We start from the raw sequence: 13,501 nt of genomic DNA on the forward strand, positions 1-13,501 counted from the left end.
AGTGGCCGGATCTCAGCTCACTGCAAGCTCCGCCTCCCGGGTTCACGCCATTCTCCGGCCTCAGCCTCCCGAGTAGCTGGGACTACAGGCGCCCGCCACCTCGCCCGGCTAGTTTTTTGTATTTCTTAGTAGAGACGGGGTTTCACCGTGTTAGCCAGGATGGTCTTGATCTCCTGACCTCGTGATCCACCCGTCTCGGCCTCCCAAAGTGCTGGGATTACAGGCTTGAGCCACCGCGCCCGGCCTTCCTCTCCTTTTTTTATTTTGGGTTATACATATTGACCTGTCTTCAAGTTCACTGATTCTAATAAGTGTATTACATTGTGGTTTCATTTTGCATTTACTTAATGACTAAAGATATTGAGTATATTTTTATGTGTTACCTGCCAGCTGTGTATCTTTGATGAAGTATCTGTTCAGCTATTTTTCCTGTGTTAAAAAATTGGATTGCTTCCTCTTATTAAATGGCAGGAAATAAAGATAAGTCAAGGAAGACCGCTAGATTTTTAGTTTGATTACCTGAGTAGATGTTACTACTGTTAGAAGACTAGGGGAAGAACAGGTTAGGGGCAAAATTCCAGTTCTGCTTTTGTCATGTTAAGTTTGGGATGCTGATTAGATATACAAATGGAGATGATAAATGTTCAGCTGGATATAAATTTGGAGTTCAGGGCATAGGTTTGGACAAGATATATACTTTGGGAGTCATTGGCATATAGAAAGTACATAATTCCATGGATCTGGATGGAATTACCTTAAGGTCTACTTCAACAGAAGCTTGGGGCATGCCAGCGTTTAGATGTAAATCCAATAATAATGGAGATTTGAAAAGTAGCAAATATTGAGGTAGTGAAAAATCCCATCAAACTTTATGAGTAATTTTCACTCTGCAAAAGCACCTAAGGGAGTTGAATTTTTTGGACCCCAGGTTGTTCTTAGCATGTTCCTAACCAGTAAGATAAGAGAAACATTAGAGAAATATTACAAGAAAATCTCAGAAAAGAACTGCTAACCATGTTGGAATGTTCTGACACAAAATCCAGTTCACATATTCTTAAGCAATGTGTCTTAAGCAAAAGTTATCTTAATAATGAATATTAATGATAAATTCTGTTTAAGTTCTCATGATTGTCCATCCTTCCATGGAAAATGTTTCATATCCAATAATCTATTATAAGAGCCAATCCCATATAGCTATTTTTAAGTGGTCAATTTTGAAACATTGTCAGGATTCCTGAGTCATGAAAATGTTAAATATTGGCATATAATTTTAAATCTACTGTTTAAACACCAAGTGTTAAAAGAAAAATAATCATAACTTATTTAATAAGTCAATAGTGTTGACACAAGGAACAGATAATATTATGTATGTAGTGAGATACTTTCACCATATAAATACCAAAACATGAAGTGCCTGTAATTTATGGCCACTTCTTCATAATACAATAATGAATGTCTAATGAGGCCAGGTAAGGCTAGGTTAAGGGATGATGATGGTTGTGATAATGACAGTGATCTACTGAAAGTAGCGAGAGATATAGGAGATAAAAATTGGCTGAGGAGAAAGGAATTATCATTGTTTGTATTGCCTTATAGAGTTTTGGGGCAGAGAGAGAGCACTGCTGCTAGTGACGGAAATAACATTCACCATTTTCATAGTATTGTGCAGTGTTCTGTGCCTGGTCCTTGACATTAACAAATATTATTAAGCCTTCTGTTGCACTTTTCTGAAATTATGGAGCTTTTTTTTTTTTTTTTTTAAAAAAAAAAAGAAAACAAAAAAACCCACAAAACTTTCCTAGAAGGCACAGAGTGACTTAAATGGTTAGAAGAGAAATATTCAAGCTTTGGGGCATCATGTATATTTATCCATTCCCTGCTTCTGCCACTCTTGTTTCTGGACAGTAGGACATATTTGTTGCTTTCACTACCTACCTTCAGCCCCATTCACCTCTCTTGGATCTTACTTGGCTTTGTTTTGTTTTGTTTTGAGACGGAGTCTCGCTTTGTCACCAGGGCTGGAGTGCAGTGGCATGATCTTGGCTCACTGCAAACTCCTCCTCCCGGGGTCAAGTGTCTCCTGCCTCAGCCTCGTGAGTAGCTGGGATTATAGGTGTGTGCCACCATGTCCAGCTAATTTTTGTATTTTTAGTAGAGACAGAGTTTCACCATGTTGGCCACGCTGGTCTCAAACTCCTGACCTCAAATGATCCGCCCACCTCGGCCTCCCAAAGTGCTGGGATTGCAGGCATGAGCCACCATGCCCGGCCTTTATTTGACTTTGTGAACTTCTTCATTAGTGACAGAAATTTCTCAGTATTTCTATTTAACTGGGCAAGCTTAGGTAGGTTGACTCATTACTGATAAAAGGTCTGCCAAGCAATTAAATAAAGCAGGGTTATGTGATACGTAAAATGGCTAGTATTAATTGAGTACTTACTATCTACTATCCCAAGATCTTTGCATGCATCATCTCATTTACTCCTCAGAGCAGTCTATGAGGTAAACATTAGTTTCTGTATTTTAGATGAAGAAAATGGCACTTAGGAAGGTGAAGTAACTTGCCTCATAACACCGTAAGTGGCAGAATTGACTGGCACCCTTGGCTTTTTGACCCAGTAGTCCTCATCCTTGAATATTTTTTACTGTATGGAAAAATGTTTTCTGAGTTCTAGTAACTAATATAGAATAAACAGAATTTTGTCAGCATACTATGTAATAGTGTCTGTGATTACAGGTTTTACTTGTTTGCTCACATTGGTGCACAATAGTCTTTTTTATTCTTTCCCTAAAAACCATCTCTACTATAGTGCCAACTAAATATTTTGGAATAAATTGAAGAACTAATTTTTTTAAGACTAAATTATCATCTTTGTCTCAACTAACTTGAAATGCCTCTGCCAACAACTTTACTTTCTATATAGAGTATAACTAACATGTGGTCTGTAGTAGACATGCAGGAAATGCTTATGGAATGGATCCTAACATAGTGCTAAAGATGTCTCTGGTTTAGAATGCTCTCCTAAGCTTTGCAAGGCCCACTGGATATTGCTGCAAAGCCTGCCTTTACACCCTGCAAGTGTAGGGTGTGGGAAAGGGAAAATAGTTTATAGGCCAGTAACTACAAGTCAAATGATTTGAAATTACCACAAATTAGATAAAGTTAATTTCTTCTTTTCAACTTTTGAGCAACATAATTGTTATATTCAGATAAACTGCTGGTGTAATTATCCTTCTCTGCCAAACTTCATAATCACAAAAGCCAATTTTAACTTGCTAGTAACCAACTTCTGGTTCCCATCTTCTAGTGCCTTTATGTGATTTTACTAACATAGGCAGGAATTTAAAGCCATTGTCTTCAATCCTGTCTCTGAATCCAGGCATGGTCAGTAGTGATTTGTTTCTAAATCTCAAAGTTCCACAATTAGCTGTTTAAAAATAGAGTTTTGGACCAGTAGCTTTTTGTATTCTGGTTTATTTCTGCCATTTGTACTAGCATAAATGAAGCTTCCTTGTCTAGGGTTATGTCCTGGGCAGTAAAAACCATGGAGTAGAAAATTGATTTTTTAAAATGATTTTGAATAGTCGTAACTGCTGCTTAATGGAATCATCTTGGGTGAACTTAGAGGTAGTTAGTAATGTGTGCTGCGTGCTGGTTGTCTAGGATTTTCATGATGAAAGACTTAGAGATAGTTCTACTGCCACTCTTGGTTGGTGGTTTACTAGCCTGAGATGCAAGATGGTGTCATAATTCTTATAGGATATCTCAGAGGCAACTGCTCACAGGATCCAGGCAGGTTAATTAAATGACCAATGATGGCTAGACATAAGGTGATAGGGAGCAATGTAGACTTTGGTGAACTAGAGAGCATATATTCCACCTAAGTGTGAAAACTGCTGTTCATTTCCATCTTGTTACTGTCATGGGAGAGTGTGAGCCTGTTACAACACCCAAATTTTTTAAAGGAGCTTGAAACCTGAATCTTAATGCAAAAGTTTTCATTTTTAAAATATTGGTAACTAATACAAATTTTAAAATTATGAGCCAAATACAATGTATCTGTGGACTGAATGCAATCTACAAGCCATCAATTTGTGGACCTCTGGTGTATCCTATGATATAGGGTAGTAGTTTCCCCATGGGTATAATTTGAGGAAGACTAGGATTATATCCTAAGAGATTTCATTCTTTTGTGCTAGAGTCATTCTTCCCCATACTCTTCACACACAGTTTCTTAAATTCCTCATGACTTGGCGAGAGTGAAGTATCAGCTCTTATCTCTATGGGAAGAAAAACTGGGGCCTTGGGTAGGAAGAGTTGAGCACCCGATGTGGAGCCACTAAAAGTTAAGACAGAATGGTAGGCCAAAGCTGCCAAGTTTGGGACTTGTATACCTGTTTGGAAACGTCAAAAGTCCTTGTTAAGTAGAAGCAATTGTACTGATCCTACACATACAGATTTTTCAGAAGTCTTACCAGGATATATCCTTCATCCTACATAGTAAGTATTAAGAGAGCTGTTACAAATCTAGTTGATACACTAGAGAAAATAGTAATTCTGTTCACAACTTAGCAGCAGAGTCATAAACCAAATAAAGTTTGATTCCTTAGATAAGCAGGTAAAAATGTCATTGTTTACTCTTTAAAGGAGAAAGAACATTGATAAATCAACCCAGCAAAGACCATTCTTTTTGGTTTGCTGCCTGTGTAAAGATGACTACCAATGTTCATTTTACTACCATGAAAACTTAGACCAGAGGGTTGGTGGGTATTAATGTGATCTGTTAAGGGAGACTAGTAACCTGATTTTATTGGATAGAGACATTTTCATAGAAATGCTCAACACTACTGAATACATCAAAAACCATACTTTATTTTATGTATAGCAATACAATTTACATATTAAATAACACTATAATAGAATGATTTGATATAGTTTAAACAGAAGAAAAAGGGAAAATTTTCAGGTTACAAAATCCCTCCCCCTGAACAAATATTAAAAACAACAACAACAACAAAAAAAAAACAACAAAAAAAACCACTTTTTCCAAATGGGTCAATGTGACGAATGTATTCAGTGACTAATTATGTCTAATTCCTATTGCACAAATGGTCAATGGAATTAAAAAGAAAACCCAACTTTCACAATCACTGCCTCAAAGAAATAACACATGTTGGATTCTTTTGGAATGTAAAGATGGTTTTTGCTACTTCAATACACAGAAAGTTGAATTCACATATCCACCACAAAAAGGAAAAAAAAAAACTATGACGGAGGTGAAACTAGAAAAAAATTAGCTTTATATGAAAATATAAAATTCTATGATTATATACCATAGATACAAAGTTCCCAGAAGATGCTTACCCAAGCAACAAAATATTTACAGTTTTAATGATTTTTAGCTATTTCAAAATGAAGTGAAAGAAACATGAGTCAACATGAAGGCAGAATTCTTTAGAAACAATGGCTGCTTGCTAGTTTCAAATGTCCTAACAAAAAAGGAGTCACTACCCCAAATGTTGGAGAGTTGCGACATTTTATAAAATTGACTGTCTCCTTTTCTGGAGATGTTTATTTCTTAAAACTCAAGATATTTTTCTTGAAATTAATTATCCTCTGTAGAAAATGCTTCCCTTTGCAAATATTTAACAAAAATACTAAAAAGAGTTTAACAGCTAAGACAAAGTAGAGGCCAAATATCATTATTACAATTCCTTCCTATTTGTAGCATGCCTTCTTTCAAGAGATAAGTAAAGCCAGGATTGTGTGTTAAATGGCAACTAAGGGAAAGCGCAAAGGATTAAGTGAAATTACATCTGTTAAAAAAAAAAAAGCAGGCATTTTCCCTTCATATAAAAATTCACTGGCACCATTTGAACATAAACTTTAGAACATAGGAGTTGAAAATGCATTTCCAGTATAACCGCTAAATTCTTAAGACAAAACTACATTTTGATTCTTAAATTATGATGAGTTGGGTTTTTTTTTTTTTAATTTTTGCTTAGAATTAGTAATATGTATCTTTGGTAAATTGGTATCTATATTTTAATTTTAAATACAGTATATATGCATTTAAGAAAAATTCATAACAAGGCTGTTGTGCTGTGTCATTATAAAATAACTATTTACTGATTTCAATATGTCACTCTGGGCTAAAAACTCCAGCAACCAGAACTTGAACACCATAATCCTTCTTTGGCCTCGCTGGACTCTTCTACTTGAATAGACTAAAAACTCTAAAGGCATAAAAATTAGGATGACCAATTAGCTAATCTTATTCTTTTTGAAATTCAGAAATTAACTTTTTTCATATTAAAGAAGATATCTTGGCTATCGCATGTAAGAAAGAGTTCTCCTGATGGCAACGTGTCTTTTCTTTGATGTCCAGCACAGCCATTTGGTCTGATCATTGCAATTTATTTTTATATGATGTGTGCATTTTGCTTACCTAGAGCTAAATTCATATACACAAACAGCTTATTTTATAAAGTAGCACACATTAATTTGCAATAGCTATTTCCTTTCCCCTGAGTGCAAGTGTTAATAACCTTGTTATGTATGTAAGCAATGTGCTTATGTCTCAAAGAAAACCCTATCTTTGAAACTCTGCCTCTGGAAAGATGCAAGCTATGTTTTTGCCAATAACACATGAATAATAATAGTGAGGATCTTGCAGGGATGTCTGCAAGGACATCCCTGTCTCTTGCAGGGATGAGGACCTGCTAAATATAACTGTCCTCATCGAAGTGTGTGTGGACCACTTTGGCAAGATGGGCAAGTAGGAACTGCTTATAATTCAGTGGGTCAGGATATGGAGACTTTGGTTCAAGCTTGCTGGAGACACACAGATTGCTCACAGGGAACTTCTAAACTCTTTTGTTGTTTATATCCTATTTACTAGCTGTTTTATTGTGATTCTGAAACCACTGTAAGAGATAGCCACAGAATTGCATTGGAGGGTCTGCCTTTCCATGAATTGAGCCCTCTATAAATAGCACAGGGGGGAATACTTGCTATTTGTCTTTGAACCAATGTTTACTTTTATTAAAAAAATCACTGAGAAAGGGACCATGTACCCTAACTTGAACATTATTTTTGAACATCAAGCCCACTTTGCCATCTACTAAAAAGAGTTAACATATATCAATACTCGATGCAACTAAAATAACCCACTTAATTGACTAAAAGAAAAGTCTAGCTCATTGCTTTCCTGATTCTCCTCAGCATCTGGCAGTTGTACTGTTCCTGTGTTCAAGCTTTACTTGAACTTTACAGAGCTTCCTATGTCACCTCTGGTGGGAACGGAGGGGCTGTAAAGGTGTCTGTCATCTATAGCACATGCAACTTAGCATGCTCTCTTGAACATCTTAAGACTAGCTTATACACCTCTTGAAAAGCAGAGTATTCCATATGTATTGAGAAGATGAGATAAACCCTGGTAAGTTATGTAGTTTACAAAAACTCCACTGACCTAGCCTTTGCATTCAAATTCTTTAACTTGGCCCATAGCTTCTTTCTCCTTAGCAATTCTGGTCCTCCAGCACCATTCTGACAAACTTTATGAAAGCCAACTCAAGATAAATAGAACCTCAGTGCTGATCATCATTAATGTTTAATGCCTACCCAGATGGCATGACAGCAGCCAGCGTGGCCTTTTTGTTGAAGTTAATTGACATAAAAAGTAAACAAAACCCTATTCTTCTTAACAGGCCCAGTTCTGGTGATGATTTCACTTTTGACAGAAGCTGTCCCTCAAAAGCAAACATGCAATAGAAGAAACAGATCTCAGTAAGTAGCTTATTTTTCTAACGAACACTACTGAAATTTCTTATTAATGCTCCCAATTTTCCCATTATGCACTGCAGGGTGAATATGGCTCCAGAGGCTGCACTAAATAACTTCCTTGAGCTCTAATGATTATTGGTGTCTTTTACTGATGTGTATCTGTTCTTGACACTAAACTATACAAAAGCATACAAAGCCATCTCCCTCTTTTAAAAACTTGAAAATGTGGGTATCATCTTTAATTAAATATTTTAATTCTCTCTCCATATCAGATTTATCTATGTGTGGGAGTTTAGATAGTCCCAAGACTTTTGCTAATAAAGTATTTCCAATTTAATCTTAAGTAGAAGAATGTATATAATTAAGAGATTATAAAACATTTGGCAAAGAAGAAAAGAATAGTAACTATGTAGGTAGTTTTTATTAGATTGCTATATGAGTAATAGGGAATTTTTAGAGGGCTAGTTTCAAAATTACACACCTGCAGTAGTTTTCATTCTTCTACCTACTGTGAGGTATGGTATTATAAACTGAGAAGCATTAATGGAGAGTAACTAAAGGGTCTCCTAACTGAGTTGTATATAATATTGCCCTCTTGCTATTGTTAAAGATAGCCCTGATTTTAGGATGTAGCTATTTCAGAGAGTCAAAATGGAAATAACACACATTGTCCACATAGCTACTGTGAAAGCTGTAATACAGAGTTATCCTTTATTTTGACACATTTTTAAAAAACTGTGAATATAACTTTGTAACTAATAAGGGATGGTCACATGAAGCAGTTCTTAAGCCTTCTAACTTCTTAAGGGATCTCTTAACCGGCATAAATGGAACTGTTTCAAGGCCACGACATTAACAGACCTTTTTAGCTCCCAATAGCCTGCTAGTCTGTAAAAGAAAACAATGCTATCCACTCCATTAAAATACAGAAGGCATACAGTATTGAACAGTGCCTAAAAAAAAGGAGAGGAGGACTGAAGGAAAGTACAGCATTGCCTGCTAGTAGAATGCAACTGCTTTAGCAATAATAATAATAATAGTAATAATAATAATAAAAGCAATATTCACTGTCGTAACAAAGACCTTCACTGTATCGAACTAAAAAAAAGTAGCATGTACGTTGTGATGGAATGTCACATCAGGGTTTGCTGTTGTGTAAGATTATAGGCAGTAACACTGATCATATAGTGCAAACTAGGTAACATTGCGTTTCCATGTGTGAAATGAACACAGGTGCAAATGCTCAGTAGGATACCAGTAAGACATAAAATGGCAAAAAATAAATATCAAAACTTTTATCAGTGTAAAAAAGTAACTGGGTTATTGTATAACCTAGAGTCTGGCAAAAAAGGCCTCAAAAAAGTTCTCAGTCTTCAGAAGTTTACAAATTAAGTGCCCTTTCAGGATTCCAGTCACACTAGGGACTCCATGCTCTCGGCAGGGTCTGATTCATCTGCAATGAGAACAGCACCATTTTTGTCCACTGTCATGGGACCATTTCCATTTTCTTTAGTGCTGACCAAGCTGAGCATTGCTTTATAGACGAACTGGTATTGTTCCTGAAAAACAAGAGGAAGACAGTTTGAGCCAAAGAACAGCTTAGTCATTTCATGTAAGCTAGAAATACCGATTAAAATGGTAATTGTGAAAAACATACTAGAGAAACAGAAATATCATAAATGTTATCTAAGAAACTTTTAAAAAAATCATTTGAGAATCCATTATAGTCAAGACCTATACCTTCTTCATGTTCTTTTGATCTCTGTTAGCTTGGAACCAATTCTCAATGTTGATAGTTCATTAAGATAACCGGAAAATACTATCCTCTAAAGCAGGGCTTCTCAACCTGAGCACTACTGACATTTTGAGCCAGATAATTCTATGGTATTGAGGGCTGTCTTGTGCTCTGTGGTTTGCTTAGCAGCATCTCTGGCCTGTATCCTCTAGATGCCATCCATTTGCAGTTGTGACAAGCAAAAAAATCTCCAGACATGGCCAAATGTTCCCTGGGTGGGGGAAAATCACCCCCAGTTGAGAACAACTGCTCTAAACTGTGAGTCTGAGTTTCAACTGATGTAGTACAGGTTTTACACATAAGCACACTACTTACAATGTCTGTGAATACTCCAGGCCTCATAAGATTGATCATTTTTGCAACCTGGAAAACATCCACAGCGTTTTCATTCTCCAGTTGCTGGGACAGGGTGGTAAGGGCACATAACATTCCTGCTGAAACTGCTCCATACCTGGGGGAGAAAAAAAAAGATATGATTTCAGATGTATAAAGGGACCAAATATATTTAAACGAAATTACTGTCATGTATTTTCATAGAAACTAAGTAGACTGTTTTGACGTTTATTCTAAAGACACGAATGAATGAAATGCTGGATGGGGGAGGGATTTGGAAGCTAGCATAAAGGTGAGATTTGTTTATGAAGTGGAATATCCCAAATTGGTTCATTAGACGTTTAGCTTGATATCTAATAGGAAATGAGAGGTTCAAAAGTAGACTTGGGAGAGCTTAAAGATGATTTGGTATTGGTGATGAGTTGAGTGGTACAATAGAAAAAACAATAAAGAGAACCTCTTAACTAGAGGTTATTGGACAAACAGCCAGTGATGAAGGGCTCTGAATTTTTTTTAAACTGTTCCAAATAGTTAAATTGAACTTACAGAATATGAAAAATTAAAAAATGGAAATATATGGCTCCAAACAGACAATTTCCAAAATTAATTTCATATGAAGTAATTATTTTTGGCACTGAAGTGGAACTTTCCTAATGAGAGCACTTTCTATGAAATCCTTGGAAAGATAAATATGGTTCTCTTTGCTTCACAAAAAAGTCTTAGAAAGGTAGTAAATTTCCATCAGGCCAGGTTGGTAACTCCACTTTTCACAGGAATCTGTGATGGAACATAGTTTCCACATTAGTGATGAGAAAACAGATGGATTAAATGAATTGTTCAAGATGCTGTTGCTGGCTGGTGACAGAGATGAGACTGGAGTTCAGATGCCCTGTGCCCATTGTTTTTTGAAAAACTTAAATGTCATTTCTAAATTGTTACATAACATTAAAATATTACATGTTTTACATCTTTAATACAAATAAGACCAAAGTCCCCCTTAGCCACCACCCCCCAACTTTAGAGGTAACCTCTCCAGAGGTAAAAATTATTACACATGTAGATACAGCCTTCCAGATTTAGGTATATCACTACATTTCAGTTCAACTCATTATTTCATCATTATTTCGTCTGCTACATGCATACGAAGTTTACCTTCTAGATGGACATTTAGCTTGTTTGAATTTGTGCACTTTAGCATAGGTACTGAGTAGAAGGGCTAGAGTCCCAGGTATGCCCATTTTTAGTTTTAAAGATACTACTGTATTTCTTTCCCAAGTGGTTGTTACCTGTTCATACTATTCCCAGCATGAGAATACTTGCTTCTCCTCATCGTTTTAAACTTGAAACACTTTTGCCAGTCTGATGAGTGGAAGACTGTATCTTACTAGGGTTTTAATTTACATTTCCTTGATTACCAGGGAGGCTGAATGTCTTTTTTTGAATATTGACCATCTATATTTTCTCTTCTGAAATTGCCTAATTAACACTTTTCTAGCAAGTTTGCCTCTTTCAAAATGATTTATATAGGAGTTATTTTTACAGTGTCTGTAGTACTTGTGAGTTTTTTTCCCCCCCAATCTATTTCTCTTAACATTGTTTGTGGTCATTTTGTTATACGGAAGTATAGTTTAGATGTAATCAAGTTGATAAATCTTTTATTTTTGTCTTTTATTGGAATCTTGTTAGAGAATGCTTTCTCTAACCTTTTTTTTAAAGATACTTTCCTACATGTTCTAATTTTACTTTTTTACATTTAATTGTCTAATTCATCTGAGTCTTATTCTTGCTTTGATGTAAGGAAGGGGTCTGATTATAGTTATTTTTCCATTGGATAACCAGTTGTCCCAGCATTTCTTATTTTACATTGTGATCTTTTCTCATTGACATCAGCTTCCTTTTTTGCATGTACTACATTCTTCTATATGCAAGCCTATTTCTGAACTCTATTTTGACCTTTTATTCTGTTTGTCTATTTTTTGTACCTCCCCATGTGTATCCCAGTTCCTTAATAAGTCTTGATATCCGATAAAGCAAGTTTCTGTAATAGTCTTGGCTGTCTCTACATTTACTTCATATTGTTTTTAGCGATTCAAACATACAATTTTCATTTTTTACTGGTACACTTATGTCCAAATAACTCTAACCTTCCACCCGACTCCATCCTGTTTCATAGTAATTTTGAAACCAGATTGTTAAGGAACACAAACATTTTTGTTGGGATTTTGATTAGGTTGCACTGAATATATAGATGGATCTGAGGAAATTACCATCTTTTCAATCTTGAGTTTTTCTCTTCATGAGCATGATGTCTTTTCTCCATTTATTCAGGCCTTTTATAGCTTTTAACTAGGTTTTATAGTTTTCTTTATAGTCTTTGCCAATTTCATTTTTGGTAAATTTTTAGGTACTTTAGAGTTTGTTACTCCTATTAATGGCCTCCTTTTGTGACAACATTTTCTGTTTAGTTTCACTTCATACATGGGAAAGTTACTGATTTTCACATGGTGAAATTGTATCCGGTCAAACAGAAGAACCCGGCTTAAGTTTGAATAGTTTGTGGATTCTCTAGGTAGTTGACATCTTTATCTGCCAATAATGAGAATATTCCCTCTGTTCAACTTTTATGCTTCTTCTATCTTCTGCTTTTACTGTGTTGGCTAGCACCTACATAGGCTTACATACTAGCACTGAAAGCAAGTATCATGTATCTTAAATGTTCAAGCTTCTAAGTTTTTAATACTAAAATGTTTGCTAATATGCATCTGGTAAATAACAATTATAAAGGTAAAGAGGATGCTTTCTATTTTTACTCTAAGTGGTTTTTTTTGGAGGGGGGGGGTCATGAATGGGTGTTGTTTTATTGTACGCTTTTCAGTATCTATTGATTTTTTTTTTAAATGTCTCTAAAAATGTCCTGAATTTACTGATAAACTTTTGGTAATATATCAAAAGCTTAACTAAACCAGCTCTGCATTACTAGGATAAGTTTTTCATGATGTGTAATTAATTCTTTTAATATACTAGGTTTTATTAGACACTTTTTATTGGCATTTTTGCATCGGAGTTCAAATAAGTAAGCTTGGCCTATACATTTCCATTCTGGTGCTAAGCCTTTTTTGTTTAAATCAATGTTGCATTAAATCTTCTGTATGTTACTGTTCATATGTAGCCTTGGTCAGGACTTATGGGCCCTAACAAGTGGAAAACTCATTCTCTTATTCAGTTCTTAGTGATCACTAACATGTGTTGTGCTTTATGTGCCATGTTCTCTTATAGGTATATACATGTACCGACTTAGTCCTCACAGTAACCCTATGGTATGGGTACCAGTATTATCTCCGTTTGAGGTTGAATAAATAAGGCACATTTAGGTGAAGTAACTGGCCAAGATCGCATAGTGAGACTAGAGTTTAAAATTGAACTGATACATGTAAATGGCTCAGAACAGAGACTGGCACACACCACATACCATGTGTTCACTAAGTGTTATTTTACTATGCTTATTTCTAGGCTTAAACATTTATTAGTATAGAGTTATAAAATCTTAAATGCTTATTTTCTTTTAAAATATGTATTATTTTTAGCTT

General features: G+C 35.5%; 1 protein-coding gene across 2 annotated transcripts in view; it reads right to left on the bottom strand.

Moving 5' to 3' along the window:
• Nucleotides 1-4,853: 4,853 nt before the first annotated feature.
• Nucleotides 4,854-13,501, bottom strand: part of PTPRG (protein tyrosine phosphatase, receptor type G) — a 757,314-nt gene continuing 748,666 nt past the window's right edge. For both annotated transcript variants that reach the window (XM_025375409.1, XM_025375408.1), the window contains 2 exons: nucleotides 9,897-10,032; nucleotides 4,854-9,345 (listed from right to left, as the gene is read on the bottom strand). In XM_025375409.1, the coding sequence (XP_025231194.1) occupies nucleotides 9,199-9,345; nucleotides 9,897-10,032 (283 nt within the window). In that variant the 3' untranslated portion in view covers nucleotides 4,854-9,198. The remainder of the gene's footprint in view (nucleotides 9,346-9,896; nucleotides 10,033-13,501) is intronic.

This window comes from Theropithecus gelada, chromosome 2 (assembly GCF_003255815.1).
Source record: "Theropithecus gelada isolate Dixy chromosome 2, Tgel_1.0, whole genome shotgun sequence".
NCBI classification, from domain to species: Eukaryota; Metazoa; Chordata; class Mammalia; order Primates; family Cercopithecidae; genus Theropithecus; species Theropithecus gelada.